This window comes from Chiloscyllium plagiosum, unplaced genomic scaffold (assembly GCF_037043375.1).
Source record: "Chiloscyllium plagiosum isolate Xiang-an unplaced genomic scaffold, Cpla_swu_hap1 HiC_scaffold_31, whole genome shotgun sequence".
NCBI lineage: Eukaryota > Metazoa > Chordata > Chondrichthyes > Orectolobiformes > Hemiscylliidae > Chiloscyllium > Chiloscyllium plagiosum.
In genome coordinates this window covers 62,982,794-63,008,329 of record NW_028270169.1, presented here as the reverse complement: position 1 = coordinate 63,008,329, position 25,536 = coordinate 62,982,794, and the positions used below count along the sequence as shown (strand labels likewise).

Below are 25,536 nucleotides of genomic sequence, written 5' to 3'. Positions count from 1 at the left end.
AGGAGATAGGCAGGTAGGACAAGTCCGGACAAGTCATGGGGACAGTGCTGAGCTGGACGTTTAGAACTAGGGTGAGGTGGGGGAAGGGGAAATGAGGAAACTGTTGAAGTCCACATTGATGCCCTGGAGTTGAAGTGTTCCGAGGCGGAAGATGAGGCATTCTTCCTCCAGGCGTCTGGTGGTGAGGGAGCGGCGGTGAAGGAGGCCCAGGACCTCCATGTTCTCGGCAGAGTGGGAGGGGAGTTGAAATGTTGGGCCACAGAGCGGTGTGGTTGATTGGTGCAGGTGTCCTGGAGATGTTCCCTAAAGCGCTCTGCTAGGAGGCGCCCAGTCTCCCCAATGTAGAGGAGACCGCATCGGGAGCAACGGATACAATAAATGATATTAGTGGATGTGCAAGTAAAACTTTGATGGATGTGGAAGGTTCCTTTACGGCCTTGGATAGAGGTGAGGGAGGAGGTGTGGGCGCAGGTTTTACAGTTCCTGCGGTGGCAGGGGAAAGTGCCAGGATGGGAGGGTGGGTTGTCGGGGGGCGTAGACCTGACCAGGTAGTCACGGAGGGAACGGTCTTTGCGGAAGGCGGAAAGGGGTGGGGAGGGAAATATATCCCTGGTGGGGGTCTTTTTGGAGGTGGTGGAAATGTTGGCTGATGATTTGGTTTATGCGAAGGTTGGTAGGGTGGAAGGTGAGCACCAATGAACGCCCCTGGTGCTCACCTTCCACCCTACCAACCTTCGAATAAACCAAATCATCCGCCGACATTTCCGCCACCTCCAAACAGACCCCACCCCCACTCATCACCCCATCCTCCTCTAGCTTATCTCTCCACGCTCCAGGCTCACTGCCTTTATTCCTGATGAAGGGCTTTTGCCCGAAACGTCGATTTCGAAACTCCTTGGATGTTGCCTGAACTGCTGTGCTCTACCAGCACCACTAATCCAGGATCACTAACATTGCCCAATTTTTGGAAAAGGGAGGAAGGTTTTGACCAGGAAATTAAAGGCCAGTCAGTGGAACCTCAGTGGTGGGCAATTAGAATTCTGTGGGATAGAATATATTTGCACTCGGAGAGACTCTGATTAATAGGGAAATTCAACATAGATTTGTTTTGGAAGGATCGTAGAGTCAGATGTACAGCATGGAAACAGACTCTTTGGTCCAACCACTCCATGCCGACCAGATATCCCAACCCAATCTAGTCCCACTTGCCAGCCCCCCCCGGCCCATATCCTTCCAAACCCTTTCTATTCAGGTACCCATCCAGATGCCTTTGAAATGTTGCAATTGTACCAGCCTCCCCCACTTCCTCTGGCAGCCCATTCCACACGTGCACCACCCTCTGTGTGAGAAAGTTGTCCCTTAGGTCTCTTTCCCTTCTCACCATAAATCTATGCCCTCTTGTTCTGGACTCCCCCACCCCAGGGAAAAGACCTTGTCCATTTACCCTATCCATGCCCCTTATGATTTTATAAACCTCTATAAGATCATCCCTCAGCCTCCGACGCTCCAGGCAAAACAGCCCTAGCCTATTCAACCTCTCCCTATAGCTCAAATCCTCCAACCCTGGTAACATCCTTGTCAATCTTTTCTGACCCTTTCAAGTTTCACAACATCCTTCCAAAAGGAAGGAAACCAGAATTGCACACAATATTAAAAAAGTGACCTAACCAATGTCCTAAAAAGCTGCAACATGACCTCCCAACTCCTGTACTCAATACTCTGACCAATAAAGGAAAGCATACCAAATGCCTTCTTCACTCTCCTACATATCTGCGACTCCACGTTCAAGGAGCTATGAACCTGCACTCCAAGGTCTCTTTGTTCAGCAACACTCCCTAGGACCTTACCATTAAGCGTATAAGTCCTGCTAAGATTTGTTTTCCGAAAATGCAACACCTCCCATTTATCTAAATTAAACTCCCAGTTGTCACTGCTCAACCTATTCGCTCATCTGATCGAGATCCTGTTGTAATCCGAGGTAACCTTCTTCTCTCTCCACTACACCTCCAATTTCGGTGTCATCCACAAACTGACTAACTATACCTCTTATGCTCACATCCAAATCATTCATGTAAATGATGAAAAGTAGCGCACACAGCATCAATCGTTGCGGCACTTCACTGGTCACAGGCCTCCAGTCTGAAAAACAACCCTCCACCACCACCCTCTGTCTTCTACCTTTCAGCCTGTTCTGTATCCAAATGGCTATCCAAATGTATCCCTGTATGCCATGAGATCTAACCTTGCTAACTAGTTCCCATAGGGAACCTTGTCGAACACCATATAGATCACATCTACTGCTCTGCCCTCATCAATCCTCTTTTTTACTTGAAAAAACTCAATCAAGTTTGTGAGACATGATTTCCAATGCACAAAGCCATGTTGACTATCCCTAATCAATCCTTGCCTTTCCAAATACATGTACATTCTGTCCCTCAGGATTCCCTCCAACAACTTGCCCACCACCGAGGTCAGGCTTACTGGTCTATAGATCCCTGGCTTGTCCTTACCACCTTTCTTGAATAGTGGCACCACGTTAGCCAACCTCCAGTCTTCTGGCAGCTCACCTGTAACTATCGATGATACAAATATCTCAGCAAAGAGCCCATAATCATTTCCCTAGGTTCTCACAGCGTTCTTGGGTACACCTGATCAGGTCCTGGGGATTTATTCACCTATTTGCGTTTCATGACATCCAGTACTTCCTCCCCTGTAATATGGACATTTTGCAAGCTGTCACCATCTAGTTCCCTACATGCTATATCTTCCATGTCCTTTTCCACAGTAAATACTGATGCAAAATACTCGTTTAGTATCTCCCCCATTTTTGTGGCTCCACGCAAAGGCTGCCTTGCAGATCTTTGAGGGGCCCTATTCTCTCCCCAGTTACCCTTTTGTCCTTAATGGATTTGTAAAAACCCTTTGCATTCTGCTTAATGCTCCCCTTCCTCTCTTGCTTCCTTTTCTTGGCTTCTTGTTGCATTTATATCCTGGAACATTAAGCTGCCAGTCCTGTCCATCTCTGAGCCATGTTTATGTAATTGCTATGATACCACACTCTCATATTCCTAACCATGCCCTGAATTCATCTGCCTTCCCTGTTAGGCCTCTTGCATTGAAATAAATGCAGTTAAATTTATCAGTTGATTAGATTACTTTGATTAGATTACTTTTACTTTATTAGATTACTTACAGTGTGGAAACAGGCCCTTCGGCCTAACAAGTCCACACCAACCCGCCGAAGCGCAACCCATTCCCCTACATTTCCACCTTCACCTAACACTACGGGCAATTTAGCATAGCCAATTCACCTAACCTGCACATCTTTGGACTGTGGGAGGAAACTGGAGCACCCGGAGGAAACCCACGCAGACACGGGGAGAATGTGCAAACTCCAAACAGTCAGTCGCTTGAGTTCTATCTTGTTCTCTGCTTTGTCACTGCCTACTCTGACTGTTTGACTAGCTTCTTTTCTCAATTGTACTAGTCTCCGATTGATCACTTTCCTCACTATCTCCCTGGGTCTCCAATGATCCTAAAATGTGAATCCTCCTCCCATCCACCAGCTCCTCAGCCATGCATTCATCTGCTCTATCCTCCTATTCCTACCTCACCAGCTCGTAGCACTGGGTGTAATCCAGATATTACTATCTACAAGGACCTCCTTCTTAAATTCCTGCCTAACTCTCTATACTCCCTCCTCAGAATCTCATCCTTTTCCCTTCCTTTGTCATTGGTTCCAATGTGTACAGTGACCTCCTGCTGGTCCCTCTTCTCTCTTGAGAACATTCTGCACCCTCTCTGAGGCATCCTTGATCCTGGCACCAGGGAGATAAACATACCATTCTGATTTTTTTGCTGCTGGCCTCTGCCTAGAGAGTCCCCTAACACAATCTATCTTTTGGAACCTGACGTACCCCTCATTGCATTAGAGTCAGTCTCAGTACCAAAACTTGGCTGTTTGTGCTGCATTCCCCTGAGAATCCATCACTCCCGACATTTTCCAAAACAGCATACCTGTTTGAAATGAGGCTAGCCACAGAAGACCCCTGCACTAACTACTTTACCTCTCTTACCTTTCGTGGCGTTAACCCATCTATGTGACTGCAGCTTTTCTCCCTTCCTGTAACTGCCTTCCATCACACGCCCTTGCTCTTTTAAATTCCTCATTGCCTTTAACTGTTGCTCCAGCTGATCCATTCGATCTGTAATATGTAAACTCTCCCTAAACTCCCACATCCGACAAGAAGAGCATATCACTCTGCTAAAGGCCACTTTTCCTTTTTCCAATCTGAAGACCCGGAAAATAGCACCGTCTTATTCCTCTACAAAATGCTGCTCCAGGCTAACTTAATGCTTATGGCTTATATTTTTAAGTTTAATCAAGAGACATATCTCAATAAAACATATAATCAAGAAAGAACCCACTCTACTCTCAACTGCAGACTTACAGCAAGGCCACACTTAAAACGTGTTTGACAAATTTGATGAACTTTTTGAGGAGACACTCTCGTGTGTTAATGAGGTTAATGCATGTCATGTGATCTCTTTGGACTTTAACAAAACTTCCAATAAGGTCACTCATTGCAAACTGATCAAGAAAGTAAGAGCCCATATGATCAAAAGCAAAGTGGCACTTTGCCTATTAAATTTAATCCCAATCCACTATTTAAGAAAGGTGCAATCTTGGACAAGGCTGAAGATAACAGGAAAGTAATTGCTGGCTCTATCAGATAAAGTATATAATTTGAGATTACTCACATGTACGGATAAATCCAAAGAAGGCGGACAGTTGGACAAAACATTAAAGATTAGTCATGGGCACATATAATTCAGGTAAGACATGGACTTGGCATAGAGACTTGTGTATAAAAAGCCTGAAGAAATCCCTTTGTTCAACAACACTTTGAAGACTAATGTTGCAGTAGGCATAGTCAAGACATCAAGCAAGCTTTCAGCCTGGCCAGCTGCAAACTCTCCCGGCTAATAACCTTTGGGTTTAGTTACAGAAATCAGGGTGGTGAAAGACAGTGATTGAGATGTCTCCAGTAGTTAAAAGTATGTGTTATTTGTTTAAGTACTTAATAAATGAATTGTGGTTTTATAGAGCTCTGTGTCTGCTGTATCATCATCTATGTATTAAGTGTTGTTTCTCAGAGATGGACACCAGCAAGAACAAAAACACAGTTAACAACAGATGTAATGTATTTTGGGAAGTGGACGGTGCTAACAAGTAATAGCAATATGAATAATTGGAGACCTGGAAAATACTGAAGATTCAGAGGGCCCTTTGGTGTGTATATCCACCAAACCTTGAATGTATCAGATTAGGTGGAAAAATGGTGAAGAAGGCTTTTGGAATACTTGCCTTTTAGCTGAGGAGTTCAAGAACAGTGATGTTAACAAGACCACAGCTAGAGTACTGTATGAAGTTCTGATCTCCACATTATAGAGAGGATGTAATTGCACTATAAAGGGTGCAGATGAGATTTATCACAGTTCTGCATGGACTGGAGAGTCTGAGCTACAAAGAAAGATTGGATAAACCAGGATTGTTTTTCTTGGAGCAGAGAAGGTTGAAGTGGGTGGGCATCTGGAATTTGCTGCCTGAAAGGATGATGAGGTCAGAAATTCTTGTAATATTTAAGCAGTGTTTAGATATTTACTTGCATTGTCATAGCCTTCAGGTCTATGAGCCAAGAGTTGGAAAATTGGATTAGTGAAGTCCTTTCATTGTTGCCCAACCTGGACATGATGCACTGAAAGACCACATTCAATAAATAGGTAAAAACAATGACTGCAGATGCTGGAAACCAGATTCTGGACTAGAGTGGTGCTGGAAAAGCACAGCAGTTCAGGCAGCATCCGAGGAGCAGGAAAATCGATGTTTCGGGCAAAAGCTCTTCATCAGGAATACAGGCAGAGTACCTGAAGGGTGGAGAGATAAATGAGAAGAGGGTGGGGTTGGGGAGAAAGTAGCATAGAGTACAATAGATGAATGGGGTTGGGGATGAAGGTGATAGGTCAGGGAGGAGGGTGGAGTGGGTAGGTGGAATGGAAGATAGGCAGGTAGGACAGGTCATGGGGACAGTGCTGAGCTGGAAGTTTGGAACTGGGGTGAGTTGGGGGAAGGGGAAATGAGGAAACTGGTGAAGTCCACATTGATGCCCTGGGGTTGAAGTGTTCTGAGGCGGAAAATGAGGCGTTCTTCCTCCAGGCATCGGGTGGTGAGGGAGCAGCAGTGAAGGAGGCCCAGGACCTCCATGTCCTCGGCAGAGTGGGAAGGTGAGTTGAAATGTTGGACCACAGGGCGGTGTGGTTGATTGGTACGGGTGTCCCGGTGATGTTCCCTAAAGCGCTCTGCTAGGAGGCGTCCAGTCTCCCCAATGTAGAGGAGACCACATCGGGAGCAACTGATACAATAAATGACATTGGTGGATGTGCAGGTAAAACTTTGATGGATGTGGAAGGCTCCTTTGGGGTCTTGGATGGAGGTGAGGGAGGAGGTGTGGGCGCAGGTTTTGCAATTCCTATGGTGGCAGGGGAAGGTGCCAGGATGGGAGGGTGGGTTGTTGGGGGGGGGGTGGGGAGGGAAATATATCCCTGGTGGTGGGGTCTGTTTGGAGGTGGTGGAAATGTCGTCTGATGATTTGGTTTATGCGAAGGTTGGTAGGGTGGAAGGTGAGCACCAGGGGGGTTCTGTCCTTGTTACGGTTAGAGGGGTGGGGTCTGAGGGCAGAGGTGCGGGATGTGGACGAGATGCATTGGGGGGCATCTTTAACTACGTGGAAAGGGAAATTGCAGTCTCTATAGAAGAAGGCCATCTGGTGTGTTCTGTGTGGAACTGGTCCTCCTGGGAGCAGATACAGCGGAGGCGGAGGAATTGGGAATACGGGATGGCATTTTTGCAGGAGGTAGGGTGGGAAGAGGTGTAATCCAGGTAGCTGTGGGAGTCGGTGGGTTTGTAAAAAATGTCGGTGTCAAGTCGGTCGTCATTAATGGAGATGGAGAGTCCAGGAAGGAGAGGGAGGTGTCAGAGATGGTTCAGGTAAATTTTAAGGTCAGGGTGGAATGTGTTGGTGAAGTTGATGAATTGCTCAGCCTCCTCGCGGGAGCTTGAGGTGGCGCCAATGCAGTCATCAATGTAGCGGAGGAAGAGGTGGGGAGTGGTGCCGGTGTAACTACGGAAGATGGACTGTTCTACGTAGCCAACAAAGAGACAGGCGTAGCTGGGGCCCATGCGGGTGCCCATGGCTACCCCTTTGGTCTGTAGGAAGTGGGAGGATTCGAAGGAGAAATTGTTAAGGGTGAGGACCAGTTCGGCCAAACGAATGAGAGTGTCAGTGGAAGGGTACTGTTGGGGACGTCGGGAGAGGAAGAAACGGAGGGCTTAAAGGCCCTGGTCATGGCGGATGAAGGTGTAGAGGGATTGGATCTCCATGGTGAAGATGAGGCGTTGGGGGCCGGGGAAACGGAAGTCTTGGAGGAGGTGGAGGGCGTGGGTGGTGTCTTGAACGTATGTGGGGAGTTCCTGGACTAGGAGGGATAGGACAGTGTAGGTAGAGATGAGTTAAGTGGGGCAGGAGCATGCTGAGACAATGGGTCGGCCAGGGTGGTCAGGCTTGTGGATCTTGGGAAGGAGGTAGAACCGGGCGGTATCAGAGTCTGTTTCCCAAAAAAAGGGAGACAGTCATTCTTCTTGTCAAGTTTGACAAAAAAAAATCCTGTGTAGTTTGTTAAAATGTGAAACATTGCTAGCTTATGGATGATTTATTGAATCAGCTTTAGGTTTTGAAAGTGTTGAAATAAATGCATTGCGAAGCCACTTTGTGAACTTTAGCATCCTGGAAAATTTAGATTTTTCACCTTGGAAATATTAACCAGGAAATATTTGATCCTTCAAGTTATTTAATTAATAAGCATATTTTCAACTTAATTTGGCCTCAATACAGGAGATTGCATCTTTTCTTGACAAATGTTGGAGATCACAGCAGGTGAGACAGCAAGCTAATGTTTTGAGTCTTAATGACCCTTCATCAGAGCTGAAGTGAAGTGTGGGGGGGGGGGACAGCATTTAGGAGAAAGTGAGGACTGCAGATGCTGGAGATCAGAGCTGAAAATGTGTTGCTGGAAAAGTGCAGCAGGTCAGGCAGCATCCAAGGAACAGGAGAATCGACGTTTCGGGCATAAGCCCTTCTTCAGGAATCTTCAGGAACAGCATTTATACTATAGTTTGGGGGGGGGGGAGAGGGTAGTGGGGCTAGGGTGCTGGTGGAGAAGAGATGTTAATATTTCAGATTAAGTGATTGGAATGTGAGAATGACTGAACAATGGTGTGTCTCCTGCCAGACTTGAAAGAACAGTAACTGAGATTGGTGGAGGGGAGGACATGACATGGTAAGCTAAAAGTTAGGGAAAAAATGGCTCGCAATTTAAAGATTTTAAACTCAATATTAAATCCAGAAGGCTGTAAAGTGCCCAGTCTGAAAATGCAAAGTTTTTGTTCTAATTTGCGCTGTGATTCGCTGGAACACTGCAGTGTACTGAGGACGGATGTGGGCATGTGACCAGGAGACTTTGTTAAAATGACTGGCTACCAGTAGGTCGGGATCCAGCTTGCGCACAATCTGGAGGTGGTTTGCAAAGCAGTTACCCAGTCTGCGTTTGGTTTCTCTAATGTAGAGTAGCCCCCATAAGGTGCAGTGAATATAATACACAAGATTGGAGGAGGTACAAGTAAAATGCTATTTCATCTTGAAAGACCGTTTAGGCCCATGCATGGTGAGCAGGGAGGATGTGAATGGCTAGGTGTTGGACCTTCGTGGTTACATGGGCAGGTGCCGTGGAGAGAGGCTGGTCGTGTTGGTTATTGTGGAATGGACTAGCGTGTCCCAGAAGGAACGATTCCTGTGAAATGCAGATGGGTGAGTGAGGGGATGATGTGTTTGGTGGTGGCGTTCTGCTGAAGTTGTCTGAAATGGTGGTGAATGATCCTTTGAATGTGGAGGCTGGTGGGATGAAAAGTGAGGATGAGGGGAACCCGTTCACACTGTTGTTCGTGATGGGAAGGGGCAAGAGTGGAAGCACATGTGATCAGTTGAATGCGATTGAGAGTCCTGTTAACCACATTGAGTGGGAAACCATGGTCTTGGAAGAAGCAAGGCATGTCAGCAGTGCTGTTTGGAAGGTGGCATTATCTGAACAGATGCAACATAGGCAGAGGAACTGGGAGAATGGGATGGAGTCCTTGCAGTATATAGGGTGTGATGAGCTGTAGTGAAGGTAGCTGTGGGAGTCACTGGCTTTGTAGTGGATATTAGTGGACAGTTTAATCCCTGAAATTGAGACAAATGTCAAGAAAAAGAAGTGAAGTGTCGGGAATGATTGATGTGAAAGTTATAGAGGGGTGGAAATTAGAGGCAAAATGAATGAAGTTCCTGGTGGGAGCATGAAGCGGCACCGAAGCAGTCATCGATGTATGAGAAAAGAGTTATAGGAGGGTCCCAGTGTAAAATTGGAACAGGATTGTTCCACATACCCCATAAAGATTTCTTCTTGAAGTAGCTAAATTGTTTGGTGCCCTTATAATACCAGAAACTGAATTCTATTTGGCTTTACTTATACTCACTGTCTCTCAATGTCTGACATTTTGGTGATTTTTTTGCTGAGTGCAGCATATGAATTTGCAACTATTTTAGCAGGTTTTAAAGCATGCTGAGAAATGTATGCTCAAATATTGTGATGTCAGTAAACAAAAATAGAGAAACATCAGTTAATGAAAATTGTATGAGTGAGGAACAAACAATAATGACCCATAGGAGCAGATTTAACAAGCACTTGTCATGTGGAGCCTATTTTCATCAAGAGCTCCTTCTACTTCATTTGTTATTCGTGTTTCCGATTTGTTTTTCTCCTAATGTCTTTTCTTCTAACATCAACTGTTTTGCTTCTCTTTGCTCTTGTGCTACTTCTCTGGTTTTTATTCTCTTTATTCTCTTCACAATTTATACCTCCCCACTAACATTCTTTGTCTCACCCCTTGCAGTTCTCTGTTTTCTGTTTTTGCTCAGGAATTGACCTTTACTGTTGTCACGTTACCAGTGGGTGATCGGTTCAGACCTTGTTAAATATCATACGTTTCATTCAGAAGATCAGATAGAATCCTTCACTGTTCCAGTACTTTGGGATATTTCCCTTGTTTCTGTTAAAATAGCAGTTTAATTGCAGAAAATCAATGCTTGTACTCCAAACTCCATTTATCGCCATGCAGATTTTAATCATGTAGGTCTTGTTTTATTTTCATACAATACTACACATTTTTTCAGCAAGTGATAACTACTGCTTCTCCAAATAGTTTAAATAATTTTCTGATGGAAATGCATTATACATTAGGTGTAGAAAGAGGTCAGCAGAAGTGTTTGCCATCCTTTATTGTACTTGTTAAATCTTCTGTATTTTGTGCGCATTTCTTCTTTATTTTCTGACTTATTACCATTGTCTCTGAGGGTAAAGACTCAAGCTGTGCTGTGGTATCATATATATAGATAACCCAGAGATATGTCACTCATGTCCAGTCCTGATGTTGGATCGTACCCTAAGATATGTGTTTTAGCAAGTTTAACGACAAAGCTCATTCTACCCTCACCAATATTCAGACATGTGCAATTTTCATAGAACTCCTTGGATCTGGACTAGAAATGCTGACTGACTTCCCCTTTCTTAGCCCAGGGCAAGATTTGCAAATTTGCTTCTACAAACACCCTGCTGCGATGAGCTAATTCTCAGTATAAATCAGGATTGGCTTTATGGTCTGAGTTGTTTTGTACTTAAGTGCTTTCCTTTTCCAAAATATGTCTAGTTGTTGGACCTACCCAGAACCTCTTCCTAAACCAGTGCCAGTTCCATTTCATGATTTCATTTTTTTTTTACATTTGTGCAGAGAGAACTTGATGCCACTGCTACTGTGTTGGCCAATCGACAGGATGAAAGTGAACAATCCAGAAAACGACTTATTGACGAAAGTCGAGAATTTAAGAAGAACACACCAGAGGTAGGTAAAGGAAAGGCTTTGCAGGTTGTTGTTTGAAAGTGAGTGAATTAATGCTCTGGTTACCAGGTCTGACTTAGAAATGGCAAACTTATTGAAATCTTGCTGCTGCCATCAGTTACTTTTTACCAGAAATGTAAACTTTATTGGTGCTGTAGCATAATTGAAGCCTGGAAATCCCATGTGAAAATGTTAGTGTACCAGCTCCTTTGAGGATTGTTTACCCGTTACATTCATCAGTTTCTTTTGTCCTGTCATCAGTTGCATTTAGTTTTCAGTCCTTGGGCACAGGCATTTACAAGTTCTTTTGTTTAAAACTACAGCAAGTGGCAGGTGACTTCTTGTTTTCAAGCAATGAATGTTTGCTCCTTTCTTGAAAGCATTGTGTTAAGATGAATTGCAGTTTCACTGGCCCCTGGTACTTTGCTCAAGCATTTATGGTTTGGGAGTTTGGAAAGAGATTGAATATTACAGTTCAGCTCATGTTTATTAGTGGTATCCACGTGAATTACTTTTTGTCTGTATAGTTTGAAAAATCTGGAATGCTGGCTAATGTTTGCTCACTGTTTTTCTAGAAGTGCTAATTGTAGCACAAACTGACCATTGTGATTTATGTGGTGTAATGTCACATTAAGATGTGAATTTACTAACTGAACCATCTTCGGTAGAAAGGAGAGTTGGGAAGAGCACATTGTAAGATAGTTTCATAAACTTCGTTCATACTGGAATCTTCCATGGAATGGATGCCATTTCTGACCAATGGGGCAAATGCAGATCTGTAATGACAACATGTTACAAGAAAGTCATAATATAAATATGAATTGTTCCACTGTGAATTTGAAAGCTTTATATTCTTTCAGTTTTGGCCTGTTGTACACCCTCAATTCAAATCACCCTTCTGCATTGCCAATGACAGTCATGTCTTGCTAGGTTTTGAACCCTTGACCCTGTTACCCTATTTCCATTAAGATTCTTCTTAAAACCTAAATTTGTGATCAAATATTTGGGGAGGTTCTAGCTCATGATAAAAATGTAAGCTATTGTTGACTTAACTTCTTCCAAGTAATTATCTAGTGAAGCGGGCACACCATACTTTTTCTGTTCTGTACAACACCACTGCTGAGATGATTATTGTATGAATGCATCTGTGCCCTTCCAGCTATATCATCAGTGCATTATTACCACTGTGTACTAAACAAATCCTGCTGTTAGATTTTGTAAGCTGCAATATTCTGCCCAAGTAGTCCTTCTTTATTGGCCATATTACAACCAGACTCTTAGGCTGCGTCCAGGAAAGATTGTCAGAGGTAGAAGGGAGCGAGATAAGGAGTAATGGGTATGACTGAAACAAAGCTTATATTTAACCAAGACTTAAAGCTACTGGTGCCCATTTACATGCAGATGGGAATGTCAATGACCTGAAGTGAGTAAAATAAGTCCCAAGAAAATAAAACCCACTTCGGATTGAAGTCTTCAGAAATGCCCAACGTTGGAAATATAATTGTAGTGATGTAAGTAGTGGAAGAATAGCAAAGCTGTGACATCCATGTATATCAGCATTCACTGAATAGCAGTTTACCAGCCTTTAAATTGTGATTATAGAGGAAACTATTTCAAAATTAGATACTAAGCAAAGTATGAGAATATGGTTTGGTTGTGATTATGGTAGAAAAATAAGAAAACATGAGCTTTATGCATGTACAGAATTCCACTTCAAACTACATCTCATTTAATTTTTATTATGTAGAATTCCTGATCCTGGCACAAAATATTCCCCAGTTATTGAGACTAAATACAGTTAACTCGCAGCCAACCTCCACCTCTTACTCAGCAGGGTATTCAGATAAATCAGTCATTTTCTTGTAAAATATGATTTGCCAAGCTGTGTACTGTTCTAAGAGATTGAATTGCATGTGAATGTTTAGCTAGACTAGAACATCAGCTTTTGTAAATCCTTTGTTGATGAAGGCCTGATTTAGACAAGATTTGCCTTAGTTTGGTAGTTTATCAGCATCTAAATACCAGCAGAAACATGATTAACAAATATTAAATAACTGATGAGACACCGAATAGGGTGATGTTTTGTGGTTAGGGTGAAGAGGTAATATTATATCAGTTGAGATAGAATGAAAGTCAGTGAATGGAAAGCAATACCAAAGATTAAATAGGGTGGATGGAGGAGAATTAGAAAATAAATGGAAAGATGCTATAGAATCATAGAATCCCAACGGTATGGAAGCAGGCCATTTGGCTCAATATGTTCACACTGACTTTCTGAAGAGTAACTCATCCAGACCCATTTCCCTACCCTATTACTGTACATTTACCCCTGACTAATGCACCTGAACTACACATCCCTGAACACTGGGCAACTTAGCATAGCCAATTCACCTAACCTGCACATCTTTGGATTGTGGGAGGAAGCGGAGCACCTGGAGGAAATCCACACACACACTGGGAGAATGTACAAACGCAACACAGACAGTCGCCCAAGGCTGGAATTGAACCCACCTGGTACTGTGAGGCAGCATTGCTAACTGCTGAGCCACTGTGCTGCCCATAATTGCAATTGGATGCATGCAGTGAATTAGGAGGTGAATTTGAAAGAAGTTATATTTAGAAAGATATTGTATAGATGGAAGTTATATAGAACATGGAAAAGAGAAGGTCCACCTAGAATCAGTTGGTAGGCTTTTCAGGGAAAGTATTTCCACTGCAGAACTTTGCTTATTATTGTAAGTGAAGGAGTGTGCATGAGGAATGCAAAGTTCTGTGTCATTTACGTTACTTACAGTACAAAGCCAAATTCAAATTTGTTTCATAAGCTTTTAAATTGCAATAATATGGTGTCTATGGTATATGAAATCGTGACATTTCTTGATCAAAGTAACAGTGCTGTGTTAGTAATAAGAATAATTCCTGTGTTGAACTTGATATGGAATTAAATAACAGCACTAACATTAAGAAAGTTGATATTCTTAATTACTCTTTCCCCCCATCCCTTTAGTTAACTAAAAAGCAGTCAAAACATCGCAGTTCAATTTAAATCTATAGTTATGAAGGTTGAATTAGTTGTTTTTTTGTTGACATCATCATGGGTAACAGGTGTGGCAACAGTTATCATCCAACTGAGCACAATCACCTACAGAACCAAGCAAGTATTAGATTACATCTTGATGCAAAGTTTTAGTGTTATATCATAACTATAATGTGGAGGTGCTGATGTTGGACTGGGGTGGATAAAGTTAAAAATTACAACGCCAGGTTATAGTCCAACAGGTTTATTTGGAAGTACTAGGTTTTGGAGTGCCACTCCTTCATCAGGCAACTAGTTATCTGATGAAGGAGCAGCACTCTGAAAGCTAGTACTTCTGAATAAACCTGTTGGACTATAACCTGGTGTTGTGTGATTTTTAATATCATAACTATAGGCAGTATACATGAAAACAAGAAATAATTTGATGACTGCAATCATTTTGAAATTGAAAGGGCTTCCATTCAATTGTATTGCAGGTCCTTGGATGTCCTAAAGTTCATCAGACTCAATTGATTGCTTTTGCATTGCAGTCACTATTATGGCAGCAAATGTAGCAATCAATTTGCAATTAATCTGTTGTGGTGATGTTATTTAAAATAGTTGAAGCTTTGGTGACATAGCATTCAGCGGCACCTGAACTTTCTTTTATTTTGTGCTCTGTTCCAGATTTTTGTTGTTCTCTCTGAAGCATTCAGTGCCCTGTTTAAAACTATTCCAACTCTTCTCTGTGATTAGATTCGCTGAAAGCATCTCAGTAATGAGTGAAATGATTGTAGTAAAAGCAAAATACTGCAATTACTGAAAATCTGAAACAAACACAATTCTGGAGAAACTCAGTGGCTCTGGCAATGTCTGTAGAGGGTGAAACAGAATTAACATTTTGAGTGGTATGAATCTATTGTGATTTGAATTCAAAATGGCAACTCTCTTTTTCTCTCTCCGCAAGCTCTGCCAGACATGTTGAGTTTCTCAAGCATTCTCTGCTTGTTTGAAATAATTGGACTAATAGTAAATCATTAAACTGATTTTATTTTGTAGCAAATAGATGATATATAAGCCAGTTAATTGAAAAGCATTTGTAACTTTGATTGCTGCCTAATATCTCAGTAATTATGTGGATTAAAATGTATTCAAGAACTGATCTCAAACTTCTGGTAATTCAGTGGATTAGTTTCAGGCGCTTCAATTTCCAACTATTTACCATTCCACAGCAAACATCAATACTGTGTGATAAATGTGACAGTATCTCGAAGGAATTACCATGTAATTGGTGGGCGGCACGGTGGCACAGTGGTTAGCACTGCTGCCTCACAGCGCCAGAGACCTGGGTTCCTTCTATATCCGTCGCAAATTTACCTGCACCTCCACACACATCATTTACTGCATCCGCTGCACCCGATGTGGTCTCCTCTGGGACACCCGCACCAACCAACTCAACCGCCCTGTGGCTGAAAACTTTAGCTCCCCCTCCCACTCCACTAATGACATGCAGGTCCTTGGCCTTCTCCATCGCCAGACCCTGGTCACACGACACCTGGAGGAAGAGCGCCTCGTCTTCCGCCTAGGAACCCTCCAACCACACTGGATAAATGTAGATTTCTCCAGCTTCCTCATTTCCCCTTTCCCCCACCTTATCTCAGTCCCAACCCTTGGATTCAGCACCGCCCTCTTGACCTGCAATCTTCTTCCCGACCTCTCCGCCCCCACCCCCTTTCCGGCCTATTACCCTCACCCTCACCCTCACCTCCTTCACCTATCGTATTCCCAGCCCTCCCCCCTATCTTTTATCTCAGCCCGCTTGGCACACCAGCATCATTCCTGAAGAAGGGCTTATGCCCGAAACGTCGATTCTCCTGCTCCTCGGATGCAGCCTGGCCTGCTGTGTTTTTCCAGCACCACATTTTTCAATTCCTTCTACTGTGACCCAAGCAGTAGATCAGGACACATTTTCCCTTCTGGTGTGGGGGAACTTCTTCTGATACTGTACTACCCCACTATTAAAATATTAATTCCTGTTTCACCCACTTTCATACATATCATTGTTGCGGTTGGACACATGACTTTGCATGAATTGGCAGCTTGAAAACTTCAATACAATTGACCTATTAATAGGAAGATTAGGTGTGGCCCGAGATGGAATTAGTTTTATTGTTGATTGCTGCAGCGATGCAGAGAATAAAAAATTAGCAACCAGATATGGTGTTGAAGGTAGTCTTCATTATTTGAGGATTTTATTTTTTAACTCTTAGTCTCTTGTGCATCCCTAGCTCTCTTCAGCTCACCATGAGCCTTTGAGTTATATTTGAGGTCCTGTGTCCTGAAACGTCCTCCACCTCCCTGTGCTCTTATAAATTCAGTTTGAGAAACCACTCAACTTGTGGTTAGCCTTTTTTTTGGTTCAGCACTTTTTTTTTGTTCTATGTTTACATCAAATTAGGTTTTCTGATATTAAAGGGGCTATCTACGTGTAATTTATTTTTGATGGCACTTAAGAAAATTAGTAATGGTGTGGCATGTTATGTTGAAGATTATCTTGAAGCGTAAATTTGCCAATGTAGTTTGAAGCAGTGTCTGGACGGTTTTATCTCTGATTACTGGGGTATGAGCTGTGCTGCTCATTCATGATTTTTTAGTTTAAATTCTTGTTGTCGCTGAAAAGAAAAGTTCTTGATTTAGCTTTTGTTTGTATTAATACAATGAAAAAGTTTGGAAGGTCCCTGGAGCATATTAAGCTTTACTGTAAGATGTTTGAGTTTTCAAGAAATATTTTTCTGCCTGAGGATTAGCTGGAGTGATGATAGAAAACTGGGACCGTTGCAGTCTGCTTTTACTCAGCCTTGTCTTCAAAAACGTAATAAATCTAACTTTTTTTTCATCTAAAAGCTTTCTGTAATGATTTATATTTGTATTTTATAATACATTGTCACATTAATATTAGAAGTGTTTAAATTGGCATGGCAGGTCTTGGAGCTTATTCTTTGGAATCCAGCTGTTCCCAGAATATCCTTTTGATTATTTAAAAAATGAGCTTAAATCACCTGCTAAAGCTACAACCAGTTTATCAAACAATAATGAATAGTGAGAGTCACCACAAAAAGACTAGAAGACTATTGCCTGGAGACTGCAAATTACCACATTACAAATTTCACTGAATCCTCTGAGTTCTCTTGACAATAGCATTGTAAAGTACTGTAGCAGATTTCCATCTAAGTACAACTATCTTTCTTTTGATCTGTTGAAATATTAATCTCGGATGTAAAAAAGATTCTTCTACCATATTAGTGGAATTAACCTGTGTGCATTTCAAGCAAATGCTTTGAATTTATGCATAGAAGCAGGCCACTCAGCCCTTTGATGTTGTTTCACTCTTCATCTAGAACATGAGTGATCTAAATGAAACTCCATTTATCTGTTCTGTAGTTGCTGTTACGGTTGCCTAACAAATCTTGTCAGTTTTGGTCATAAGATTTTCGTTAACACTGAGAGAGAGAATACCAGATTTTCACACTCCTTTGTAAGGGGTGATTCTTGATTTAGTTCCTAATTGACTCAAACTCTGGAACAAGCTCCACTTAAGATTACGCCCATACATTTCGGCTTTATCCAATAGAAGGAAGTTTCTAATATTTTATCTCGTCTGTGCGCAACACTTTCAACTCTGAAAGTTATTGAGTAACATAGTATGGAAACAGACCTTTTGGCTGAACTCATCCATTCTGACCCAGTTTTCCTAAACTAAACTAGTCCTATTTGCCTGCATTTGGCCCATATCCCTCTAAACATTTAATATCCATGTATCTGTCCAAATGTCTTTTAAATGTTGTAATTTTATTCACCTCTACCACTCCCTCTGGCAGCTCATTCCATATGTGTACCACCCTCTGTAGGAAACGTTGCCCCTCAGGTCCTATTAGAAATTTTCAGATTTAAACTCTTTTGTCACTTTGAGTACTTATTCTAAGAAGATATGTCAGTATACTATTGCAAAATGCTACTTTGTCAGAGAAAATGAAATTAGGAGTAGGCTCTTCAGCCCTCTGCCATTCAAAATAATCATGACCAATCATCCAACTCAGCACCCTGTTCCTGCTTTCTCCCCATACTCTTTGATCCCTTTCGCCTTAACTATATCTAACTCCATCCTGAAAACATTCAATGATTTAGGCTTAACTGCTTTCCATGGCAGAGATTTCACTGCACTGTAGAGTCAAAGAGATGTACAGCACAGAAACAGACCCTTCAGTCCAACTGACCATACCGATCAGATATCCTAAATTAATCTTGTCACATTTGGCCTATGTCGCTCTAAACCCTTCCTACTCATATACCGTCCAGATGTGTACCACCCTCTGTAGGAAACGTTGCCCCTCAGGTCCTATTAGAAAATATTGGAATTGTACCAGCCTCCACCACTTCCTGTGGCAGCTCAATCCATACACCACCACCCTTTGCGTGAAAAGGTTGCCCCTTAGGATCCTTTTAAATCTTTACCCTCTCACCATAAACCTCTGTCCTCTAGTTCTGGACTCCCCCACCCCAGGGAAAAGACATTGCCTGTTTACCCATCCATGCCCCTCTGTGGATGAAGATATTTCTCCTCATCCCAGTCTTAAATGGCCTACTCCATATCCTTAACTTATGTAACTCCTGGTTCTGCATTTCCCAGTCACTGGGAACAGGCTTTGTGCATTTAGCTTGTTTAGATGTTGGATTTTATATGTTTCTGTGAAATCTCCCCTTCGTTTTTCTAAACTGCAGTGAGTATACTTCTAACTGATTCAATCTGTCTTTGTGCCAGGGTGGCATGGTGAATCAGTGGTTAGCACTGCTGTCTCACAGTGCCAGGGACCTGGATTCAGTTCCACCATCGGGCATCTGTCTGTGTGGAGTTGGCACATTTTCCTCGTCTGCATGGGTTTCATCAAGTGCTCCGGTTTCCTTCCACAGTCCAAAGATGTGCAATTTGGGTGGATTGGCTGTGCCAAATTGCCCATAGTGTCCAGGAATATGCATGCCCTGGGAAATGCAGGGTACAGGGTGGTTTGAGTGGAATGCTAGTCAAAAGTGAGGACTGCAGATGCTGGAAACCAGAGTTTAGATCAGAGTGGTGATGGAAAAGCACAGCAGGTCAGGCAGCATCGGAGGAGCAGGAAAATCGACGTTACGTGCAAAAGCCGTTCAGAGGGTTGGTGTCGACTTGATGGGCTGAATGGCCTGCTTCCAAATTGTAGGGATTCCATGCGTCTGCTATCCTAGGAATCAAACTAGCAAGCCTATGTTGCACTCTCTTCATAGCCAGAAAATCCTTCCACAGATAAGATGACTGACATTGTACACAATATTCCAGATGTGATCTCGCCAAGGCCCTGAACAATTACCATAAGACATCACTGCTCCTGTACACTTGAAACCTTTACTATGAAGGCCAACATACCATTTGTTTTCTTCACTGTCTGCTGGACCTGCATACTTAGTTTCAGTGACTGGTGTACAGAGACAATCAGGTCTAGTTGTACCTCCCTCTTTCCCAATCTGTTGTCATTCAGATAATAATGTGCCTTTCTATTTTTGATATTAACACGGATAGCCTCACATTAATCAACGTTATACTTGATCTGTTATGCATTTGCCCACTTGATTAACTTGCTCAAATCACACTGAAGCATTTCAACATCCTCTTCAAGTTCACCGTACCACCTACCTTTGCATTGTCAACAAACTTGGAGACATTGCATTTAGTTCCCTCATCTAACCCATTAATATATATTGTGAATTGGTGGAGTCCAAGCATTGATCCCCACAGTACCCCACTAGTCACTGCCTATCACACTGAAAAATCTCGTTTATTTCTACTCTTTTGTTTCCTGTCTGGCAACCAGTTCTGTATCCATTTCGTTACACTACAGGTCATTCTGGTTCAAAGCAAATTGGTTATAACGCAATTGACAAATTATGAATGCTGTTTGAATAATGGGAACTTTTCACTGAATATTGATCTTCTACAATGTGATTTTCTACAGTGGTTTTCCATAGTGCAATTTTGTTTAGTGCAAGATTGCAGACGAACGCAATTGTCACATTATAGCAAAACAACCTGTATGTATCCCCATTCCATGCACTTTAACTTTACTTGCTAACCTCTTATGTGGGATCCGATTGAAAGTCTGTAAGTCCAAGTAATCCGCATCCAGGTTCATAGCTCTGTTTTATCAACTCTACAAGTTCCACCCTCTCAAAATTTCATTATGTTTGTTGAGCATGATATCTCTTTCATAAATTCATGCTGAGTCTGTCCACGTTGTTTTCCAAGTAATCTGTTGAATGCTTGATGATAGAGTCTAGCATTTTCCCTCCTACCAATGTCGTGCTTTTAGTCCATAATTCCGTTTTCTCTTGACCACCTCTCTTAAATAATGTGGTTTCATTAGCTACCCTCTAATTCATAAGAACTATTCCAGAGTCTCTTTTTGAATCTTGAAAGACAACTGGCAATCCACCATTTCCAGGACCACTTAGTTAAGTGCTCTGGGATGTAGGCCTGGGATTTATCAATCTTTAATCCCGTCAGTTTCCCCAGCACCATTTTCCTACTAATACTGATTTTCTATAGTGTGGTTTTGTATAGCGCAAGATTGCACTAGACTGGTATTCTCCAACATTTTTGGGACATTATTTGTGTCCATGTTTGTGAAAACAGAGCCAAGTATGTATTTAATTTGTCCTTCTTTATTCCTGATTGTAACTACCCATTTCTGGCAATGAGGGATCTACATTTGTCTTCACTAATCTTTTTCTTTTCACATCCCTGTAGAATGTTTTTACAATAAGTTTCTATGTTCCCCACGAGCTCATTCTCATACTGAAATACTCTCATCCTAATCAATGCTTTTGTCCCCGGTTGTTGAAATTTAAAATGCTTAAAGTCCTCAGGTCCACAGCATTTTCTGGCCAATTTTTATGCACCTTTGTTGGATCTAATATAAGCATTAATTTCCTTTGTTAGCCATGTTGAAACCACCTTTCCCTTTTTATCTTTGTGGCTGATGGAATGAATAATTGTTGCAGTTCTTCCGTGCTTTCTTTAAAAGTTTGCCACCACATATCCACTATCATCCCTTTAAATAACGTTCCTTAATTTATCACAGCCAGCTCATGCCTCAAGCCATTGTAGTTTCCTTTATTTAAATTCAGGACCTTAGTCTGAGAAATAAGCATGACACTCATGATTTTAATGATGACCTGTTATAATATGGTCAGTCTTCCCCATGACGTCTTGCATAACTCGATTATTCCTTTCTCATTGCACAATACCCAGTTTAGGGTGGCCTGTTCTCTAGTTGGTTCCTCAATGTATTGATTAGGAAAACCATCCCATACTCACTGAGAAATTCCTCCTCTATCAAACTCTTACTCATTTGATTTTCCCAACCTATATGCAGATTAAAGTTGCCATAATTGTAGCTATAGCTTTATTGCCTGCACCTCTAATTTCCTGTTTGAATGCCTTCCTCAATATTTCCACTACAATTTGGGAGTCTATATTCAGCTGTGATATTAAAGAATTAACTTGCTCTGCTGACCTGCAGGAAATTGGATGTCCCGGTGCTTAATAAAATTTGGTTGTTGTTCACAGAAGTTGGCGTTTGCAGTTGCATCAAGTGTGTAAGGACCTCAGGGGAAAAAAAAACTTAACACAGCCCATTATCATTTTTAGCCAGTGATGTTTCTAAGCACTATCCACACACATTCCTGACTATTGGATTAATTTACTCTTTAACCAGTAATGCTACTCCACCTCCTTTAACTTTTCTCACTGTCCCTTCAGGTAGTGAGTTTTGAGATGATTTGTAGCTCAGGTTGAGCTTCTGGATCTAGGTTTGCTCGCTTAGTTGGAAGGTTCGTTTTCAGATGTTTCGTCACCATACTAGGTAACATCTTCAGTGAGCATCTGGACGAAGCACTGGTGATGTAGCCCGCTTTCTATTTGTGTATTTGGGTTTCCTTGGGTTGGTAATGTCATTTCTATTCATGATGCCATTGCCTGTTCTTTTTCTCAGAGGGTGGTAAATGGGATCTAGGTCAATGTGTTTGTTGATAGAGTTCCGATTAGAATGCCATGCTTTTAGGAATTCTTGTGCGTGTCTCTGTTTGGTTTGTCCTAGGATGGATGTGTTGTCCCAGTCGAAGAGGTGTCCTTACTTATCTGAATGTAAGGATACTCGTGAATTCCTAGAAGCATGGCATTCCAACCGGAACCCTATCAACAAACACATTGACTTGGATCCCATTTACCACCCCTGAGAAAAAGAACAAGAAATGACATCACCATGGAAAATGATGTCAACACAGGAAATGGTATCACCGACCCAAGGAAATCCAAACACGTAAATAGAAAGCGGGCTACACCACCAGTGCTTCATTCGGAGGCTCACTGAAGATGTTACCTAGTATGGCGACGAAACGTCTGAAAATGAACTTTTCAGCTAAGCGAGCAAATCTACATCCTTTCCTTTCTGAATATTGAGTTGCCATCCCTGGTCACCCTGGAGCCATGTTACTATAATCTCAATTATGTAGTATGAGTTTATATCTATTTGTGTAAGAAATTCATCCAGTTTATTGTGAATGTTCCACGCATTAAAACAAAGTCCTTTTTAGGCTTACCTTTTTAACATTCTTTGTCCTGTTCACATTATATTTCACTGGTCCTGTTGGATTCTTGCCCCTGAATTCTCTGCCTATTACTTTTATTATTTCTTATTCTGTCTTTTGTTTTTGTGCTGTTTCCCCATTTCCTTTCCGAATCTGTCTCCCTTTAGAGGTTCACATCCCCCTGCCATTTTAGTTTAAATCCTTATCAATTGCATTTGTAAATCTCCCACAGAACTTCAGTTCTGGTCCCCAAGGTCCCCAACTTATCCATATATTGGTCCCACCTCCCTCAGAATCTGTTCCAATGGCCCTGGAATCTAAAATGTACGTTCTTGCACCATTTCATTTAGGGGCGGCTTGGCCTAATGGTATTATCGCTAGGCTATTAATCCAGAAAATCAGCTAATGTTCTGGGGCCAGGGTGTGATGGTGGAATTTAAATTTAATAAAAAAATCTCTTCCTAATAATCTGCTGATGACCATGAAACCATTATTGATTGTCTGAAAAACTGCTCTGGCTCACTTCAAGAAAGGAAATCTGCCATCCTCACCTGATCTGTTAACTCTTGCTAATGCAGTTGAATCAGTCACTACAAAGAAATGAAACTGGATAGATCATCTGGCATCGACCTAGATACTGGAAAAGATCTAGATACTGGCACAGAAACAGCCTTTCAACACTGCAAATTCCTCCTTCCTAAAATCTGGGGGCTGGTGCCAAAATTGGGAGAACTGTCTCTCAGACTAGTTAAGCAACAGTCTGACGTAGTCATTCTTACAGAATCATACTTTGCATAGAGTGTCCCAGACACATACTGTCCCAGACACCACCATCACCATCCCTGGATATGTCCTGTCCCACTGGCAGGACAGATCCAGCAGCGGTGGCGGCACGGTAGAATACAGTCTGCAACATTGACGCTGGGTCTCATGACTTCAGGTTAAACATGGGGAAGAAAACTTGCTGATTACCACATACCACCCTTCCTCAGATGACCAATCCATACTCCCTCCATGTTGAACAAGCACACTGAAGTTGACAAAATGTACTCTGAGTGGGGGATTTTAAGGTCGACCTTAAACAGTGGCTTGGCAGCAACAGTACTGATCAATCTGGTTAGGTCCTAAAGGACATAGATGCTAGACTAGGTCTGCAGCAGATGGTGTGATAACGAACATGAACTAAAATCACACAATCACATCCTTACCAATCTGCTAGTTGCAGATGCATCTGTCCATGACAATATTGGTAAGAGTGAACACAGTACAATTCTTGTGGAGACAAAGTCCCAACTTCACATTGAGACTACCTTTCATTGTGTTGTGTGTTACTATCACCATGCTTCAGAAAGATTTAACAACTCCAATCTGGCCACCCATGATGCGCTGAGTGCCATCAGCAGCAGCAGAATTATACTCCAGCACAATCTGCAACCACATGGCCTGGCATATCATTTACTGAACCATTGCCATAAACCAGGGAATCAACCCTAGTTCAGTGGAGAGTATAGGAAGACATGTCAGGAGCAGCACTAGGCATACCTAAAAATGAGGCGTCAAACTAATGAAGCTACCAAGCAGGAAAACTGTGCCAAACAGCAAATAATAGACAGAGCGAAGAAAGCAGAGTTGAAAAGTGTGGTACTGGAAAAGCACAGCAAGTCAGGCATCATCCGAGGGACAGGAGAATCAATATTTTGGGCCCTTCATCTGGAATGTGGGAGGAAGAAGGGGGCTGAGAGAGAAATAGGGGGGGTTGGGATGGGGCTGGGGGGAAGGTAGCTGGGAAGGCGATAGGTAGATGGAGGTGGAGGTGATGGTGATAGGTCGGAGGGGAGGGTGGAGCGGATAGGTGGGAAGGAAGATGGACAGATTGGACAGTTCAAGAGGGTGGTATTGAGTTAGAGGGTTGGATCTGGGATTGGATGGGGTGGAGAGTTGAGGAAACTGGTGAAAACAACATTTCCGCTCGCACTTGGTCAACAATGCCCGCCAGCGCATCTCCTCCACTTCTTGCACCTCTGCCCTTGAACCCCACCTCTCCAACCACAGCAAGAATAGATCCACCCTGGTTCTCCCCTTCTACCCACTAATCTTTGGACACAGCACATTATCCTCCACCATTTCTGCCACCTGCAATGTGGTTGGAAGGTCCCAAGGTGGGAGATGAGGCGTTCATCCTCCAGGCTTGGATTTGGCAATGGAAGAGGCCCAGAACTTACATGTCCCTGGCAGAGTGGGAGGGGGTGTTGTAGTGGTTGGCCACAGGGCGGTGAGTTAGCCGTGTGTCCTGGAGATGTTCTCTGAAACGTTCCTCAAGTTGGCGTCCTGCCTCTCCAATGTAGAGGAGACGATATCGAGAGCAACGGACACAGTAGATGAGCTGTTTGGAAGTTGAGGAAAATCTCTATTAGATGCGGAAGTATCCTTTGGGATCTGGACGGAGGTGAGGGGGGAGGTATGGGCACAGGTTTTATACCTCCTGTGGCGGCAAGGGAAGTGGGGGTGGTGTGGACCTAACGAGGGAGTGATGGTCTCTGCAGAATGCTGATCAGGGTGGGGAGAGAAATATATCCCTCTGGTGGTTTGATTGCAGGTGGCAGAAATGGTGGAGGATAATGTGCTGTGTCCAAAGATTAGTGGGTAGAAGGGGAGAACCAGGGTGGATCTATTCTTGCTGTGGTTGGAGAGGTGGGGTTCAAGGGCAGAGGTGCAAGAAGTGGAGGAGATGCGCTGGCGGGCATTGTTGACCAAGTGCGAGCGGAAATTGCAGTCCTTGAAATAGGAGGCCATCTGGGAT

The 25,536-nt window shown here is 42.8% G+C and overlaps 1 protein-coding gene across 6 annotated transcripts in view; it reads left to right on the top strand.

Moving 5' to 3' along the window:
• LOC122564179 (protein CASP-like) overlaps positions 1–25,536 on the top strand; it is a 632,323-nt gene that overhangs the window by 136,055 nt on the left and 470,732 nt on the right. For all 6 annotated transcript variants that reach the window (XM_043718862.2, XM_087977575.1, XM_087977578.1 and 3 more), the window contains exon 2: positions 10,940–11,050. In XM_043718862.2, coding sequence (XP_043574797.1) covers positions 10,940–11,050 — 111 coding nt within the window. The remainder of the gene's footprint in view (positions 1–10,939; positions 11,051–25,536) is intronic.